The following is a 19,213-nucleotide window of genomic DNA, read 5'->3' as shown; positions in this document are numbered from 1 at the left end:
GTTAGATTTACAAATAATTCATGTTTTTGCCTATAGATACTCAGTTCTCTTAAAACTTCATAGATTGCCAATTTGGAAGGGGTTTTTTTTGTCATTATAATCACAACTTCAGTATGTATTAATTTTTACTTTCAGTTTTATCTAAATTAATTCAATCTTATATTCTTCTCAGTTAGACTAATACAGCAAAATTTTACCTTCCCAATAAGGTGACGCCTTCCTCTCTACCTCCCTCTCTAATGCTATTTTATTTATTTTTAATTTTTAAATTTTTAAAATTTTAATTTAAATTAATTGTTTTGGGGGCTGTCTTGGGTCTTTGTTGCTGCACGTGGGCTTTCTCTAGTTGCAGTGAGCAGGGGCTACTCTTCGTTGCGGTGCGCGGGCTTCTTATTGTGGTGGCCTCTCGTCACGCAGCACGGGCTCTACGTGTGCGGGCTTCAGTAGTTGCAGCACGTGGGCTCAGTAGTTGTGACTCGTGGGCTCTTCAGCGCAGGCTCAGTAGTTGTGGCGCAAAGCCCTAGTTGTTCCGCAGCATGTGGGATCTTCCTGAACCAGGGCTCAAACCCATGTCCCCTGCATTGGCAGGCGGATTCTTGACCACTGCACCACCAGGGAAGTCCCTCTGATGTTACTTTAGAGTATTTTTAAACTTGGAATCATTATTATTACGTTCCATATTCTAGCAAAAAATAAGAGGAAATGAATATATCATGAAGCTATTTTATTTTAAAAATGAAATGGTCAGGGCTTTCCTGGTGGCTCAATGGTTAAGAATCTGCCTGCCAATGCAATGGACACAGGTTTGAGTCCTGGTCCAGGAAGATCCCACATGCCGCGGAGCAACTAAGCCCGTGCACCACAACTACTGAGCCTGCGCTCTAGAGTCTCCGTGCCACAGCTACTGAAGCTTGCCTGCCTAGAGCCCGTGCTCCACAAGAGAAGCCACCATAATGAGAAGCCCGCGTACCACAACAAAGAGTAGCCCCCCTCACTGCAACTAGAGAAAGCCCGTGCACAGCAACGAAGACACAATCCAGGCAAAAATAAAATAAATAAATTTATGAAAAATGAAATGGTCAAATAGGAGGCACTAAGAGAAAAAACCCCAAAGATTTTTACTTTCTTTAAAGAAAAAAAATCAAACTTTAGAAAGCCTGGAAACTATTTTAATTTTTTAAAATGTATTTATTTTTAGCACTATTTTAAAAATAAATTTATTTATTTTTGGCTGTGCTGGGTCTTCGTTGTTGCACGTGGGCTTTCTTTTTAGTGCAGCGAGCGAGGGCTACTCTTCGTTCCGGTGTGCAGGCCTCTCATTGCGGTGGCTTCTCTTGTTGTGGAGCGTGGGCTCTAGGGGCACAGGCTTCAGTAGTTGCAGCACACGGGCTCAGTAGTTGTGGCTTGCGGGCTCTAGAGCACAGGCTCAGTAGTTGTGGCACATGCGCCCAGCTGCTCTGCGGCATGTGGGATCTTCCCAGACCAGGGCTTGAACCTGTGTCCCCTGCACTGGCAGGCGGACTCTTAACCACTGCGCCACCAGGAAAGCCCTGGAAACTATTTTTAAATATCTTATTGAAAGACCAAGATCAATGTGTGTTTTTAAAAACTACCCTTAATGGCATGACTAAATGACAAAGATATCATATTAGGATGTAGGTATTATTAAATAAAAATAATAAAAAGTTGGCCCAAGGGAGGAGAACAAAGAAACCCCAGAATATGACAAATCATATAAAATTGAGAATCTGCTTGAGCCAAGAAGGAATCTGAAGACAAACTTAAAGCTATTCCAAAAATCAGTCATCAGTTCTTTAAAAAGTTCAGAGATTGAAATCTACCTCTAGAGTTATTGGGACCATATTAGTATAAATGAATTATTTGTATTATTATTTATTCATTCAACACATTTACTGAATATCTCTTGTACACCAGGCACAGAGTATGTAAAGGTTAAAAAAAAAAATCCCTATTTCCTGTGAGCTTCATGTTTAGTGGAAGAACTCACAATTTAGTTTCTGCTGAAGGAAACATTTGGAGTATTCGTACCCACACTCAATTATTTTGAACTAAATACACTAAATATGCACAGAATGTTCTAGATTTACACTGTCTAATAGTCATATGCGACTACTCAATTAAAATGAAATAAAACTAAAAATTCAGTTCAGCTCAGATATAGAATATTTCTATTACTGGAGAAAGTTCTGTTGGACAACATCATTCTAGATCTAATCAATAAGCTAGAGAACGTATCAATTACCAGGATTGGATGGCATCCCCTTAGAATTTATTTGTTCATTTGTTCAGTTTTCCTTCATTCACTTACGAAACTTTTATTGCCTACTCATTATGTATCAGGCATTATACTAGGTGATTGGGATATAAAAATGGAAGTATGTTTCCTACCCTCAGGGAGTTCATGGTCTGGTGGGAAAACCCAGACAGATAAACAATTGTAAGATAGCAAAATGGGTAGTATAGTTAGGCTGTGTACAGAAGTTGCAGGGAGATCACAGAGGAGGGACCCTAACCCAGGCTGCAGGGTAACGGAAGTCTTCCACGGAAGATGTAGATTGAATGGAAGGGTAAGTAAGTGTTACCCAACGGAAGAGAAGAGGAAGGATACTCCAGGCAGAAGGATCAAAGGTACTCGGTAAGAGACTGTGGCATATACAAGGAAGTGCAGATGGTTTGGAATGGAAAGAGTTTAAGGTGCCCCTAGGAAGGTGATAAGAGATGAGGCTAGAGAGGTAGGCAAAGGCCAGGTTATAAAGGATCTTACTTTTCCTGCTTTATTGTGAAGGTGATGGGGAACCATTGAAAGGTGTTAAACTGTCAAGTGGCACAAATCACATTTACATCTTACTGGGAGAAGTAGATGGGAAGGTGGCACACAAGAAGCAGAGAGACCAGATAGGAATGTATTTTAGTAATGCAAGCAAGAAATGATTATAGCTTGAACTGAGGTAGAGACAGATTCAGACTGAAAATATTGTACAAGATAAAACCAACAGGATTGACTGCATTTGAGTTTTAAAGAAGTAAAGGAAAAAATATGAAGCCTCCTATCCCTAAAAAATATTTGAGAAAAGACCTGAGAGCTATAAACTAGTGAATTTCACTTCCATATTGGTTAGGTTCTTAGAAGAGATGGCATAAAAGATGAGAGGCTGAATACTTAATCAGATTCTGGATCAATGAAATGAATGTCAGGAAATCTAAATTAGCTGTGTGATCCTGGGCAAATCACTTCAATTTTAATTTTTCTGCCCTATAAAATGAAGAACTTGGTGAGATTTAAATGGAGCCTTCAGAGGACTGTTGGAGATATTTCAAAGGGGGGTGTCTCTTCTAGCTGCAAGATTTTGTGATCCATCATCTGCATGCCCTGTTTACTAAGGTAAATTATTATGACGATTAAAGAAGATAGTACGTGAGAAAGTGCTGTGTAAGCTATAAAGTGCTATATAAATTTATGGTACTATTATAATTTTGACTCTAAGCTCTTTGGATTAATGCCAAGCAATGGGGCTTATTAAACTATAGTATCTTAAGTAGGAACTGAGAGATAAGAAAAATGACAGATTATTTTCAGTGTAGAAAAATACTGGAAGATTAAGTGCATAATAATTGAAGTATAATTGAAATTGAGTTGATTTTTATGCCTGATATATGAAGTAAGTCTCTCTGTATAATAGGAAGTCTTTATGTGTGTATGTATATGTGGTGATGGTAGAAGCTGAGCTAACATATACAGCCTTGATTAGAGACCATCAGGGGATTCATAGTTAATTGTTACTTGGAAACAGTAACCTGAGATTTGCCACGAAAGCCAATGATATGCTGGATGGTCTTAAGAAAAGTACTTTTTAGATTAAAAAAAAATCTTTACTTTTAATAAGCTATTCGAATTTTGCTTGTTATTTTTCAGTTAAGATCTCATGTTACTAAAAAGAGGCAATTCAATTATCTGGGCAATGGTAGGGGGTGATGGAGTTGCCACAGTATGAAAGTATTATACTTTTCATTATATGAAAAGACAGTGATGTGAGTAAATTATAGTAAACAATGAAAAGTATGGTTAGATTTGCTGAATGAATCTTAGTTTTCTGGAAATAGGGTGCTGAGAAAGGTGAATGTAGTCACCTATCTAATGGCCATAGCTACTTAGTACCCAGCAGAGAACCAAGAAGTAAGGAGGAAAATGGTGTAACTCTGAGTAACTGAAAGGTACATATACTCAAAGGCATATATAAACTCATTCACATTACTTGTGGGAGAGGCCCATGCTCAGGCTGTATTTGCTCTTACTTTAGATACTATTCTAGTAATTGATTAGCTTACTTACCTGCTCAAGAGGATTAAAGATAACATAATAAGAGATGAGTGAGAGAGGAGGGAGTAAGAATTTATGTTAAAACTGTAAGAGAGAAGGCAGAAAAATTATAAAAGATAGACATAAGAACTCAAACAACACAGCATTCTGAGCTATTTAATGTAATAGAAAACAGCTGTTAATACCATAGCAGCCCTGGGAATTTATTGTATTGTATAGAATAAAAAGTGTTCTTAATGGTTATCAATGAAGAGAATTAAGAAAAGTTTATATAGTGTTTAGTATTCTAAAAAAAAAAGGATAGGGAAAGTATTATGATGCAGTTTAAAATTTTATCAAAAAATGCTTACGATGAAAAAAAAGTTTTGATGCTTAAAGCAAAAATTATCATTAACTTAAAAACAACATCAACAACAAAAAACTTAATTTGAATTCTTCATTCTCCAAAAACGCCAAATAAATTAAGCTGTGCTAGACTTTCATATATTTATTGTTTTTAGATGTTGATTTTTGAGGCTTTCTAAACTATATTTCACACAGAATATACTAATGTTAAGAATTATATTTGTTATTCCAAGATCTATATAGGCTAACAATGTAAGTGGTTTCTAAAATACTGGCTCAGATAAATTCACAAATGGAAAATCTATAATACTCTCTAAGAAAACTCAGATATTAATGGGGAGGGCGAGTGGTGGCAAGCGTTCGTATTCTTACCAGAGAAGCATGTGTGTAAAATGATAGGGTCTTTTTTATGAGCCACAAGGCTTTTGTTTTCAAAATAACTAGTATTGAGATTGTCTTCAACTAACTAAACAATGCTATGTTACTAGTATTAACTTTTTGTAAGTACAAAAAAGTTGTTGAAAGGGATTCCCTGGTGGTCCTGTGGTTAGGATAGGCGCTTTTGCTGTGGTTGGCCCTGCTTTTAATCCCCGGTTGAGGAACTAAGATCCTGCAAGCCGTGCGGTGTGGCCAAAGAAAAAGGTTGTTGAAAAATATCTTTCAAAATATTTTTTGTCTAAAGATATTAAGAAATCTGTCTTAAGAAATCTATTTTGTCTTAAGATGCCTCTTAGTTTTTAAAGAGGTGGGATTCCTTTATGGAAAAAAATTATTTTAAAAAAATGAACAGGCATTCCTGCATCATCCTCATTTTGCTACTTTGAACATTTTACCTGCTGTAAAATGTAAAACTGCATGTAAAACTGACTTCTTACATGGCTGCCTATTATCGCTGTTAGCTAGAGTAGGATTTGTATAGAGCATATTCTGTAACAAAGCAGATGTTTTGAAATATGTTTGACAACCGTGCAATTGGTATAGTTTCAAAATGCTTCTATAATCATTCACTTAAGGCTAAAAAGAGTCAGAAAACTTTTCTTGATTGAAGTATATTATTACCCTTGAACTTTTACAAATGTTAAATGGATAACCATTTAAAATTTATTGTAATTAAGGATTAGAGTAATTAAATGACAGATTGGAAGTTTAAAATTATTAAAATATTTGTGGTAATGGGTGTGGAGAACATTCTCAGTGGTGAAAATTGAAGGTTATAAATAGTCTTCATTTGAAATGATTACTTGTAAATATTATAATACATTTGTAATGAGTAGAAATTAATTTAGTGGTTAAACCCTTGTATATTTTGCAATCTTGTTTTTATTCTTTTTTTTTTAAATAGTGTTTGCCAGCTCTGAGCCTGTGCCAGGATTCCAAGGGGATACTCTGCAGCTAGCATTCATTGACCTCAGACAAGTAAGATGTAATAATGTACTTTTCATTTATTGGTTTCTACTTCTCACCTTTTTTTTTTAAAATGCTACAGGAATGCTTGTTTGCCTTGAAAAAACTTTTCTTTAGAAAAGTGCTTCTTTGATAACTGTATTTGGTCCTTCTTTTGAACCTATACCCATTCAGTGTCTCAACTTCATGGGGCATTCTTTTTTTTTTGTATTTTTTTGTTTGTTTGTTTTCTGTACGCGGGTCTCTCACTGCTGTGGCCTCTCCTGTTGCGGAGCACAGGCTCCTGACGTACAGGCTTAGTGGCCATGGCTCACGGGCCTAGCCGCTCCGCGGCATGTGGGATCTTCCCGGACCGGGGCACGAACCCGTATCCCCTGCATTGGCAGGTGGACTCTCAACCACTGCGCCACCAGAGAAGCCCCATGGGGCATTCTTATTGGTGAATATTTAACTTAGTTATTACTTGCAAAGCACATGAATAAATAAAAACTTTATACTTTGGTTAAATAACACTTGAAGCTTAAGTTATTTCTTAATGATTTCATGGTCATATATGAAAACTGGTAGTACAACATTAGTTTTAGGACCCAAGTTAAATGTAAATTATTACAACCTAGAAAGGAACCCCTTGCTTAAAATGTTGTCAGTGTAAAGAATGTTATTTTTATAGTTTTTCTGTATGCTTCCAGAAAGAAGGATAAAACTAATTTTTAAAGGTAATTAATTATGCATTTATGTAATTCTTTTCTAGTCACATAACTCTAAGTATAATAACAAATATAATTTTTAAATTTCTTCTATTCAGTTTACTCTTTAACTTCTCTATTGTCATTTTCTTAATTTTCTTCATATTACCTTTTTCCATCTCCCTCATAATTTTGCTTCTTACTCCTTTCTTCCTCTTTCCTCCTCCTCCTTTTTCTTTTTCTTTCTTAATCATAGGATTAAGGAGCTTAATAAAGCTGAGAGGCACAAGAGTGTGGAGGAGGGGTAGATCCAAGTTAGAGGGCTTAGGAGTGCTAGGATTGACAACAGGCGTGACTGCTGCCCTTGGCAAGAAGAACCAAATGGAGATGTAATTAAAAGAAAGTCACTGCGATATCAGTCTATTAATGGTCCCATCCCCTTTGAGGGATGGAGATAACTGCAGATGGGGCTCCACCATTCATATGAATAGGCTCTTCCACAGTGATATTTGGAACAGGACCAGTGTGAGCAGTTAAAGAGCTCTGATTTTAATAAATGTTTGAACACAGAGCTGCTTTTTCTAATTCCAAGCCAGTGTTCAATAAGTATTTATGAAATGCTAAGTACTGATTATTTGGAGAGAGGAGATATGGTTGAAATAGACACAAAAGTAATATAAGAGACAGTTTCATCCTTATGGAGCTTAACAATCCTTTAGAGAAGCACAATACCCACAAACTGGCTAGGAATACTTATAAGACAGTGAGTCGTGAGGAAATAACTGGTATTTCAAGTCAAGTTTAGAAGAAAATTGAAAAAGCCGTCTGTCTCCCAATTATAATCTGTAAAGCACTGAACATATTTATGAAATAATTTCATAACATAAATATGAAATAACCGAAATATTTTCATAACCTAAATAAATATGAAAATGTTTTCATATTTATTTCTATTTACAATTGGTGCTCATGTATTATGCCAAACAAGAAACACTATTATGAATGACCTAAATCTACAGATGGTTAGCTTTACTAAGTTAAGGGGAAGATAGTAGAAAATGAAGAAAGTGGGTTCTGAACTTCCATTTCAGTTTATTAGAAGATATTCTTACTATTGAAGGTAGATCCATTTTCTTTACAAGGAGTTATCTCTGTTGCTGTCCTGTTGCCCCTAATAAGATGATATAGAAAACTGAGTCCTTTACCAAGTTGGAAATAGGTTTGGTGGTATATTCATTTCCCAATTAGTATATTATAATATATATAGTATATATATATATAGTATATATAGTATAGTTTATAATATACTTACATGAATATGATCTCCAATCCAAAGAACATGTGATTTGAGGATAGCTCCCATTATATACAAATAATCTGTTCACAGAAAATTTGAAACTTATTGTTTGCTGTTTTCTCAGTTTTGTATGAATTTTTATGCTGTTAACTAGCTTGTAGTCTCATTGTAGGATTGTAGATGGGATCACATAATTTAAGAAAATGTTTTATTAGAGTATAGTTGATTTACAATGTTGTGTTAGTTTCAGGTGTACAGCAAAGTGATTCAGTTATACGTACAAATATATTTATTCTTTTTCAGATTGTTTTCTCATATAGATTATCACAGAATATTGAGTAGAGTTCCCTGTGCTATACAGTAGGTCCTTGTTGGTTATCTATCTTGTATATAGTAGTGTGTGTATGTTTATCTCAAGCTTCTGATTTATCCCTTCCCCCAACGTTTCCCCTTTGATAACCATAAGTTTGTTTTTGATATCTGTAAGTCTGTTTCTGTTTTGTAAATAAGTTCACTTGTATCATTTTTTGAAAATTAGATTCCACATATGAGTGATATCATATGATATTTGTCTTTCTCTGACTTACTTCATATGATATTCTCTAGATCCATCCATGTTGCTGTAGGATCACATAATTTATAAAGCTGTTGGCAAAGATTCTGTTCCTTGATTTGTCCAGATAGGTAGTTAGTTCAAAGCAGATTAAAACTCTGATCCTAGGTACTTTCTTCCTTCAAACACAATCATCATTTGACAGCAAAGAAATCCTCTTTACAAGCATATAGCTCACTAGGGAATTGTTATGAAGGCAGACTTATAAATATTAATAAACATTTCAAATCTTTTTGGTTGATTTACTTATCAAGTAGTGCACTTAGAGGCATTAAGTCCTGATTGACATTTCCTCATCAAGGTAATTTCTTTTTTTAAAATATTTATTTATTTGTTTTTTTGTTTGTTTATTTATGGCTGCATTGGGTCTTCGTTGCTGCGCGTGGGCTTTCTTTAGTTGCAGTGAGCGGGGGTACTCTTCATTGCAGCACACAGGCTTCTCATTGCAGTGACTTCTCTTGTTGTGGAGCATGGGCTCTAGGCACATGGGCTTCAGTAGTTGTGGCATTCGGGCTCAGTAGTTGTGGCTCGCGGGCTCTGGAGCGGAGACTCGGTAGTTGTGGTGCACGGGCTCAGTGGCTCCGTGGCATGCGGGATCTTCCCGGACCAGGGCTCGAACCCATGTCCCCTGCATTGGCAGATGGATACTTAACCACTGTAAGGTAATTTCTTTAAGAGACTTAAGTGAATAAAAAAGTCTATTATGAAGCATTTAGAATTCTGAAATCTATTATGACAAGTATATAGAACTGTTAAAATAAAAGATTTATATAGAAATAACTAGTTAATATAAAACACAGTTTTAAAGTATGGTAGTTAGTATGCAGTGGAAGTGAGCAGTGGATAGAACATTGTGATGAGCTAATTTTTGACATATTAGTTTTTCTAGTCTTAAAAGAGGCTTAAAATTATTTTCTCTCATTATTAATGTTAAAATTTAATTATGCTCTCTTCTTGTACTTTTGTATTCTAAAACAAGAAGAGGGACCTCCCTGGTGGCACAGTGGTTAAGAACCTGCCTGCCAGTGCAGGGGACACGGGTTCGAGCCCTGCTTTGGGAAGATCCCACATGCCACGGAGCAACTAAGCCCATGTGCCACAACTACCGAGCCTGCGCTCTAGAGCCCACGAGCCACAACTACTGAAGCCCGTGTGCAGCAGTGAAGACCCAACACAGCCCAAAAAAATAAATAAATAAACAAACAGACAAGAAGATGCAACTAATTTTTTTAAAATTTATTTATTTTTGGTTGCATTGGGTCTTTGTTGCTGTGTGTGGGCTTTCTGTAGTTGCAGTGAGCAGGGGCTACTCTTTGTTGCAGTGCACGGGCTTCTCATTGCAGTGGTTTCTCTTGCTGCGGAGCATGGGCTTTAGGTGCGCAGGCTTCAGTAGTTGTGGCACGTGGGCTCAGTAGTTGTGGCTCGTGGACTCTAGAGCGCAGGCTCAGTAGTTGTGGCGTATGGGCTTAGTTGCTCTGCAGCATGTGGGATCTTCCCGGACCAGGGCTCAAACCTGTGTCCCCTGCATTGGCAGGTGGATTCTTAACCACTGCGCTACCAGGGAAGTCCCGATGCAACTAATTCTTGTCTTCAGCTACTGGACTGCTGTGATATAACTTGAATTTTATGATTTGAGAGGCCTGGATTTAATTATTTGATAATGATAGTTATTTTTCACCTATATTTGTTTTTCAAATTAACTTACAAACAGTTTAGTGGTGAAATGCCAAGTATGGGAATTGGCCAAAAATAAAATTCATTTTGAAAACTTTAATCTCATATGAGGTGATGTAATGTTTTTTATCAGTATCAGTGATTATTTAAATAAGGATACCTTAAGTTTCAGTAGTGTTTTTATGTTCCTGACTTCATAAAGATATTTCATAGCAGCATATTATTTTAACACTTTTATGTGAAGTAGTATATCACCAAACATAAAGAGGGTGCTAATACTTTTATTTACATTTCAGTTGAATTTCTGCACTTTTCCTTTTTTTTTTTTTCCTGGTCTGTGATCCATTTCTGTCTTAATAGGGCAGCTGACAGTTCTTTTCAAGTATACTTAGAAAGGCAAAAAAGCCCTTTTCATAGTACTTATAAGGGGTCATGCTTCTGTTTTTTAGTTTGAATTTGATACTGCTTCATGAATTGCTGGGTATGAAAGATTAGGAAGTAGGTCTAGTGGTCAGATTTTACCTGCCCACCCGGACTTTGCCCTGAGGTCAAACTCCTGATATTTGCTGTTCTGAATAGAGGAGTTGATGACAAGTATGAGCTGATACAAGAGGAAAGTTAGAACCATATCAAAGCTGAAGGCAAGAGAATTGGGACTCAATGAGAGACTGTAGCTAAAAGATGGATCATCAGAATTGCCCTCTTCTAAAGAAAAGGAAATAGCTGACCTGTGAGTGAAAAGACTTTATCATCCTGCCAATCACATGCTTGCTAATGGAAGCCAGTTATCTCAACAACATTTTAAGACCTACTGCCCCAATAGACAATGTGGAGGATTAGCAGTACTGGTACTGCATTATGTGAGTAATGCACTCAGTTTTAAGCATGCCGTTTGAACATGATTTGTCTGTGTATACTTTTTTTTATAAGTAAAGCCTACCATCCTTCTACCCCCAGTTCTGAAATGAAATCACTAAATGGTGAAGGACTTTGGTGTACTTACTTGTATCTGTTTTCTTTTACAAAGACCATCTGTTTTGTTCAATGTAATCTTTCAAATGGATTTCAAAAGAATTTCAAAATATGTAAAATTCTTCTGACAATGTATGAAAACCTTAAAAATTTTAAACTATTTTTATTATAAGACTCTTTGTATAATGTATAGTATTCAGTGATACTTTTTAAAATAACTCGTTCTTAATACATAGCAAGATTTCAGTAAATATCACTGGAAAGTGAGGTGTCCCATATAACTGAATTTCCCAGGAAACTAAAGATTAGGGTTTTTTGTTTTCGTTTTTTAAATTTTATTTATTTTTTGCTGCTTTGGGTTTTCATTGCTGCGCGCGGGCCTTCTCTAGCTGCGGTGAGCAGGGGCTACTCTTTGTTGCAGTGCGCAGGCTTCTCACCGTGGTAGCTTCTCCTGCTGCGGAGCATGGGCTCCAGGGCACGCGGGCTTCAGTAGCTGTGGCTCTCGGGTTCTAGAGCACAGGCTCAGTAGTTGTGGTACACAGGCTCAGCTGCTTCACGGCATGTGGGATCTTCCCAAACCAGGGATGAAAAAAGTGTCCTCTGCACTGGCAGGCGGATTCTTAACCACTGCACCACCAGGAAAGTCCACTAAAGATTAGTTTTTAATCACCAAAACTTTAAAAATGTAGCCAAGCGGGAAACTTTAAAAATGTATCTCTCACTTTCATAGCTTCTTATTGAGCATAATTCTCACAGTAGACTGAGCATCCATGTCTCGCTAATAATCCTAACACTAAATCCTCTTTACCTGGTCCTATTTCACTTTGTGATAAATTAGAGTGGCAAGATATTATTGCAGCGTTTGACAATATCTTGATAATCCTTCAGACAATATGGAGAGGTTGAGTTAGGTTGGATGATGATGCTATTAGGTAGGTTTGAAGCTAATAAAACAGTTTCTTCCCTAAAGAATGTTGGCTGATGTATCTTTTCACCCTATATTTTCCTGAAGTATCTTTCCAGGAACACTGATTTCTCAAGATGAGAAAAGATTTCTTTAAAAAAGATTCCAAGTCAGCTAAGTTTGGGAAAGACTTTGTACTCTAATCCCCTCTCAGAGACTTACCATGTGCATTAGAATTGTAAGGACTGAGAAATGGTGCGGTAAACCTAAACTCATCACAGAACACATCCCTTACTAATTTTGGCTTGTATTACATGAAGTATACTTTGGGAAATGCTGCTTTAAGTTAAGATTCTGGCAGCACCCTCTAGATGTCTGTCTTTGACAGTTTGGGATCAACATATTTTTTAAATGATGACTTGGATAAATACATTGAAGAAATATGAATTATTTGTATAGATTACACAAAGCTAGAAGAGTTACCTAAGATGATAGAAGACAAAATCAAAGTGCTCTCAGTAGTCTTGAGTGATAAGCCAAAGCCAAAAAAGTTAAATTTAGCAAGAAAAATATTAAGTGCTGTATTTAATTTTTTTTAATTAAATTTTTAAAAATACAGGATGTGGGAAATCTGACTTATATTATGAAAAAGACCTGGTCATTTTAGTTAACTCCAAATGAACCAACAGTGTGCTGGGAATTCTTAGACTACACTAATGAAAGTGTGGTATTTGGGTTAGACCACTGTGCTTTGGGGCTGTTAAGACTGTGCATGATGGTATGGACGCTCACAAATTGGAGAGCACATAAGAGAGAACTACAAAGGTAGTGAGTGATCGAATACCTTGTCATATGAAGAGCCTTTTAAAAATATGGAAATAGGGAACCTCCCTGGCAGACCAGTGGTTAAGAGTCCTCACTTCCACTGCAGGGGGTGCAGGTTCGATCCCATATGCTGCATGGCTAAAAAAAAAAAAAAAAAAAAAAAAAGAAAGAAACAAATCTGGGAATATATAGTCTAAAGCCTTAGAGAGGTATGCCTTTGTAGTGCAAATCAAATATGTGGTTCTTATTAGCCTATATATGAGCCATTTTCTTTTTCTATACCATTTTCTTCTGCCTGTTACAACCCTGTGCCATGAAAATTACAATTTTTCTTTATCTACGATTAGATTCCATTTTCAAGTATTTTATTTCAGGCAAAATACGGAAAAGAGGAGTGATCACTCCTCTGAACTATATTTAGAGAATTTATGAGAGAATTCGAATTGTGCAAAATATATATGGATCTCATAGCACTTTTCAAATAAATGTTTTATTGAAATATAACATACATTCAGGCAAATCATACTATTGCTGATTTTTGACAAAGTAAATACATCTCTGTAACACCCAGATCAAGAAAAAGAACTTGACCAGTAAGTACCTCAAAAGAGACCCCTACCCCTCACTGCACTTCTCCCTCTCAAAGGATAACAACTATTGTTACTTTTAACACCACAGATAAATTTTGTCTGATTTTGAACTTTGTATAAATGGAATCATGCAGTATTAACTTTCTTTTCTTAATTTAATTTTATTTATTTTTTATACAGCAGGTTCTTATTATCTATTTTATACATATTACTGTATATATGTCAGTCCCAATCTCCCAGTTCAACCTACCACCACCACCCCTGACCCCAATATTAACTTTTTGGTTCCGCCTTCTTTTGCTCAATATTATGTTTGTGAAATTTATCCATGTTGTTTGTTACATGTAGTTATGGTTCATTCATTCCCTTTGCTGTGTAGTCTACCATTATATAAATATACCTTAATTTATACATTCTACTGTTGATGGACATATGAATTCATTCCAGTTTTATTGTTACAGATTGAGCTAACATGACATTCTTTTGCATGTCTTTTGGTGAACAGACCCTGTTTTTTGTTTTTTTGCGGTACACGGGCCTCTCACTGTTGTGGCCTCTCCCTTTGTGAAGCACAGGCTCCGGATGCGCAGGGTCAGCGGCCATGGCTCACAGGCCCAGCCGCTCCGCGGCATGTGGGATCTTCCCAGACTGGGGCACTAACCCATGTCCCCTGCATCGGCAGGCAGACTCTCAACCACTGCACCACCAGGGAAGCCCAGACCCATTTTTGTTGAGGTATTTACCTAGGAGTGGAATTGCTGAGTCAGGGGAGTAGGTATATGATCAGTTTTAATAGACACTGTGAAGCAGTTTTACAAAGCAAGAATACTAGTTCGTACTTCAGCCAGCAGTGTAGAAGAGTTCTTGTTGCTCTGCATCCTTGGTATCACTTGATATTAGTTGTCTCTTCCTTTTCAGCCATTCCAGGGAGTATACAATAGTTTTACATTGTGGTTTTAGTCTGCGTTTCCTTGATGACTTATAAAATTGAACTCCTTTTCATTTATTTATTGTCTATTTGAATATCCTCCTTTGTGAGTAAACTTTTCAGGTTTTTTGTCATTTTTTTCTATTGGATTGTCTGCTTCTTAATGATTTCCAGAAGTTCTTTGTATATTCTGAATATGAGTCCTTCCTTTGTCAAATGCGTGTATTGCAAGTATCTTCTCCTGCTCTGTGGCTGGTCTGTTCACTCTTAGTGGTGGCTTTTGATGAATAAAAGCTCATAATTTTAATGAAATCCAATTTATCATTTTTTCCTTCATGATTAGTTCTTTTTAATGTCCAGTTTAAGAAGTCTTTGCCTTCCCCTGAAATTATAAATGTTTTTTTCTAAAAGTTTTATTGTTTTACCGTTCATATTTAGGTCATCTGGAATTGATTTTTGTGCATGGTATGGGGTGTAAGGTTCAAGATTCATTTTGTTCTACATGGTTATGCAATTGACCCAGCACCATTTATTGAAAAGAATTGGCTCTCATAGCATTTTTTTAAAATAAATTTATTTATTTTTATTTTTGGCTGCATTGGGTCTTTGTTGGAGCACATGGGCTTTCTCTAGTTTGGGGGGGCTACTCTTCATTGTGGTGCGTGGGCTTCTCATTGCGGTGGCTTCTCTGGCTGCGGAGCACAGGCTCTAGGTGCGCAGGCTTCAGTAGTTTTGGCACATGGGCTCAGTACTTGTGCTCACGGGCTCTAGAGCGCAGGCTCAGTAGTTGTGATACACAGGCTTAGTTGCTCTGCGGCATGTGGGATTTTCCCGGGCTAGGGCTTGAACCCGAGAATTGGCAGGCAGATTCTTAACCGCTGCGCCACCAGGGAAGTCCCTCTCGTAGCATTTTAATGTAAAATAGTTATAAAACACAAGACTTTGAAATATAAATGATATGTGCTTCTAATATACAAGTAAAATGGTTTCTGTTGTCCCCCAGCTAACTGTATGCTTATATTTCATGATTCATGCCATTCCCCATAAGCAAATTAGTTATCGAGTTGAGGTTTTAAAATAGCAGCCTAACTATACCCCCACCACATCAAAGGTATTTTTGAAAATAAAGCAATTCCAGAGCAAGTATTCATAACAATTCAGGTAACATAAAAGAAAAAAGCTAAGCTACAAGTCCATGAAGATAAGAATCATTCCTTTTTTGTTCACTACCATACATGTATTGCTTAACCAACCCTATTCCTGGCACATAGTAAACAATATATGTTGAATAAGTGAATGCAAATTATTCAGCTATATTCAAAAATATTTTTGGTGTACAGAAACACCTTATTTGGAATTGGGATATTACATGTAAGTTAATGTTCCATGTAAAGAAACATACTTTAAAAGCAGTAAAATTTTTTAAATTCAGTTATTTTTGATGGGAGTATTTCTAAAAATACATGACACATTTCCCTGCCTTCTCAAGTAAACGTGTAAGCATTACAAACATTTCTTGATTTACCTCGGTCATCATTAGGGATACTAAAATAATAATATGTTATATCTAAGAAATGTTGTCATTGCTCCAAACCCAACTATTCTTCTATGGATAAATAAATATTTTGAACAGGGGAATTACAGGAATTTAGACAAAGGCAGTATATGCCTTAATTGAGTGATCAGCAATGACTAAATATAGAGCAGAACTTAAATAAAGCAGCATGTCCTAAACTTCTGTTATTTGGAGCAGTGAATCATGAAGAAAGTAAATTATAGACAAATAAGTTTAGGAAATCCTGAATATTGTGTTCCTCTCTTGTAAATTCACAATTTCATTAGCACATTGAAGGCTTTAAGAAGTCCTATAATAGAGGTGTATCCCCTTTTTCCCCCCAAACCTGTTTGAGTACTAAATACTTTTCAAAACAAAATCTCTTACTATCCTGCAAATCAGTGTTCTATGGTACACAGTTTGAAAACACTGAATTATGTGGACCACTATTGCACTGCTGTGAGCCTGACACGAAGAAATCAGTAGGAACGAGGATCGTAGGGCAGGCGTAAGAAGATGCAGACCTGGGATGCTTAAATTAAGCTTTAGAAGCCAGGGTGGGCTGGGCCCCTGGAGCATCAGGGCTCCTGGGCGCCGGGTCCTGGGGCTTTCCACGCTCTGCCACTCGAGACATGGCACTTTTTAAAGTAGAAAAATGGGTGTTATTTTTATTTACTTTCTTGTAAACTGATTTTCCGTCTTCTGTTGGAGGTTTGGGGTGATCCTTTGTCTGCACTGTGTACAATAATTGTTTCACTCTGATTCATCACTTGCAGCTCGGTGGGCTGTGTGCTGAGGATTGTCCCCTCCTGGGACGCGTTGCCGTAACGATGCTAATAAAATGTCTCTTTGTTATAAAAAAAAAAAAAAATCCACTATGGATTCCTAGAATCTGGTTAAAACATAGGACTCTGAAAGCAAAAAGATAAGCCTTTCAGTAGATAGATGAAATTTAAATATTAAAATACAAATAATACAAAAGTGATGAAAATAGTAAGTTTTCAAAAATAATTTGTTGAACTTCCTCTTTTTTAAACCATTCAGACAATTTTATGAAGGATGGTAATTACTAGAGGATTAATGCTGCTTAGATTCAGTAAACCAGTCAGTCAGTCATACAGAATAACTTGTTTTTAAGAAGCATGAGACAGTAACACAGGATTGCTTGTGAAGAATGAAGAGATTAAAGGGGGAAATTAAAATACCAGCTCATATGGAGTTCAGATCCTAACAGTTGTCAGATTCCTTAGTGAATCATCAAGGCTATTGTTATTGAGCCACAGTATGCATACTTGGAGAGAAATGAAGAATATATTTGCTACTTCCCCCCCCTTTACTAGTACACTGTAAATGAGATGGGAAAATTTTGAGAGAGATATTGTGATAAAATAATCAAGGTAAGTTCTATATTTTGTTTGTTATAAAGAGCATCTCCTAGTATTAAACACATTTGAAGTGACTTCTTTTCGAGATAACTGCACCTTTCCTTAAGACAGAAAACCTAATAACCTTCCAAAATAAGAATCTTAAAACAAAGCCAAAACGTCACAAAGAAGATAGTATTACTACTTAGTGGTACTAAAAACATGATGAAAAAACTTCAAAGTCCTTTAGAACTTACAGAAATTTTTTGCCTAGATGGTTTACTTTACACGTTAACTTAGCTGTAAGCACCTTCAGATACAAAAAGAGAAGGGGTAGGGGAACAAAAGCTGCTTTGTTCAGTTTGCCTCTTTTACCTGTCACCAAGTCCTCCCTAGCAGGCAAAGGAGGAGGTGTACACCTTAGAAAACTCTTTTACCTTCCATCACTTCTTTGATCTGACATAATTTAAAGAATGTATTTTTTAAAAGTCATTTTGTGACCCGATACATGCATCTTTTTATTAATGGTACCCAGGGAAGATTCTCTGTGTCCCCAGAAGAGTCAATGGACCATTCTGAATATTAAGCCAATTCTTTTTAGTTTAGTTTTTTTTGTTTGTTTGTTTGTTTTTTGTTTTTTTGTTTTTGCGGTATGCGGGCGTCTCACTGTTGTGGCCTCTCCCATTGCGGAGCACAGGCTCCGGACGCGCAGGCTCAGCGGCCATGACTCATGGGCCTAGCTGCTTCGCGGCATGTGGGATCTTCCCAGACTGGGGCACGAACCTGTGTCCCCTGCCTTGGCAGGCAGACTCTCAACCACTGCGCCACCAGGGAAGCCCTAGTGTTTTTTTTGTTTTTTTTTTAACTTTATCAATTTTTGGAACTTAACTATCCATATCCTGATCCAATATGATCTCATGTAGTTGGATCAAGAGTATAGTAGATGCCATTTTTTAAAAAGGCAACCCATAAACTACTTCAGATCTGTTTTCTTATTTATGTATGTCATCAACATACATGCCACTTTCTTTCATGATAAATTCCAAATCTGGGCTTCTCAGTACCATATGCTACATGAGGAGACTAAGCAGCCATTAGCTGTGACTATTGCTCATTTGACTTCTCTGATATTCTACCACTTTGTAGAGAAATCTGTTAGGAATGATTTGTAGCTTTTTATTGTTTTTTTTTCCTTCAATGTTCAACTCCATGAGCAGGAATTGGTTATAACATAGATTGCATTGCATAAAGGTCCTTACGTGCCTTTAGATCAGGGGTTCTAACCTGGAGATCACAGGTTGGTTTTAGGAGGCTTATGCAAATTTTGTCTATATGTGCATATTTCCGAGAAGAAGGTCCAATGTTTTAATAGATTCACAAAGGCATCATATATGACCTAACAACAGTTATCTATCTCACCATCACTGCTCTAGGGAAACTGAAAGCTGTCCAGATGAAGCCAGATTACAAAGAGCTGTCCCATTTCCAGAGATATCTTTATTTCTTAAACAAATATTTGAGCACCTGCTCTGGGCACTCCTTTAAGTGCTGGTGATACAGTGGTGAACAAGATAGGCGAGATCCCTGCTCTTAACTTGTTTTGTTGGAGGGAGATCCATAACAAACAATGATAATTTCAAATAGCTTTATATAAAATTTCAAATACACTTAGATTCTGTGAGAAAAATAAAACAGGTTAACGTGAATAGTGACTGGG

The 19,213-nt window shown here is 36.7% G+C and overlaps 1 protein-coding gene across 6 annotated transcripts in view; it reads left to right on the top strand.

The window, feature by feature from the left end:
* EXOC6 (exocyst complex component 6) overlaps positions 1–19,213 on the top strand; it is a 209,931-nt gene that overhangs the window by 167,952 nt on the left and 22,766 nt on the right. For all 6 annotated transcript variants that reach the window (XM_059055448.2, XM_059055444.2, XM_059055449.2 and 3 more), the window contains one exon: positions 6,027–6,100. In XM_059055448.2, coding sequence (XP_058911431.1) covers positions 6,027–6,100 — 74 coding nt within the window. The remainder of the gene's footprint in view (positions 1–6,026; positions 6,101–19,213) is intronic.

Source organism: Kogia breviceps, chromosome 2, assembly GCF_026419965.1.
Source record: "Kogia breviceps isolate mKogBre1 chromosome 2, mKogBre1 haplotype 1, whole genome shotgun sequence".
Taxonomy (NCBI): Eukaryota; Metazoa; Chordata; class Mammalia; order Artiodactyla; family Physeteridae; genus Kogia; species Kogia breviceps.
This window is presented reverse-complemented; position numbering and strand designations above follow the sequence as displayed.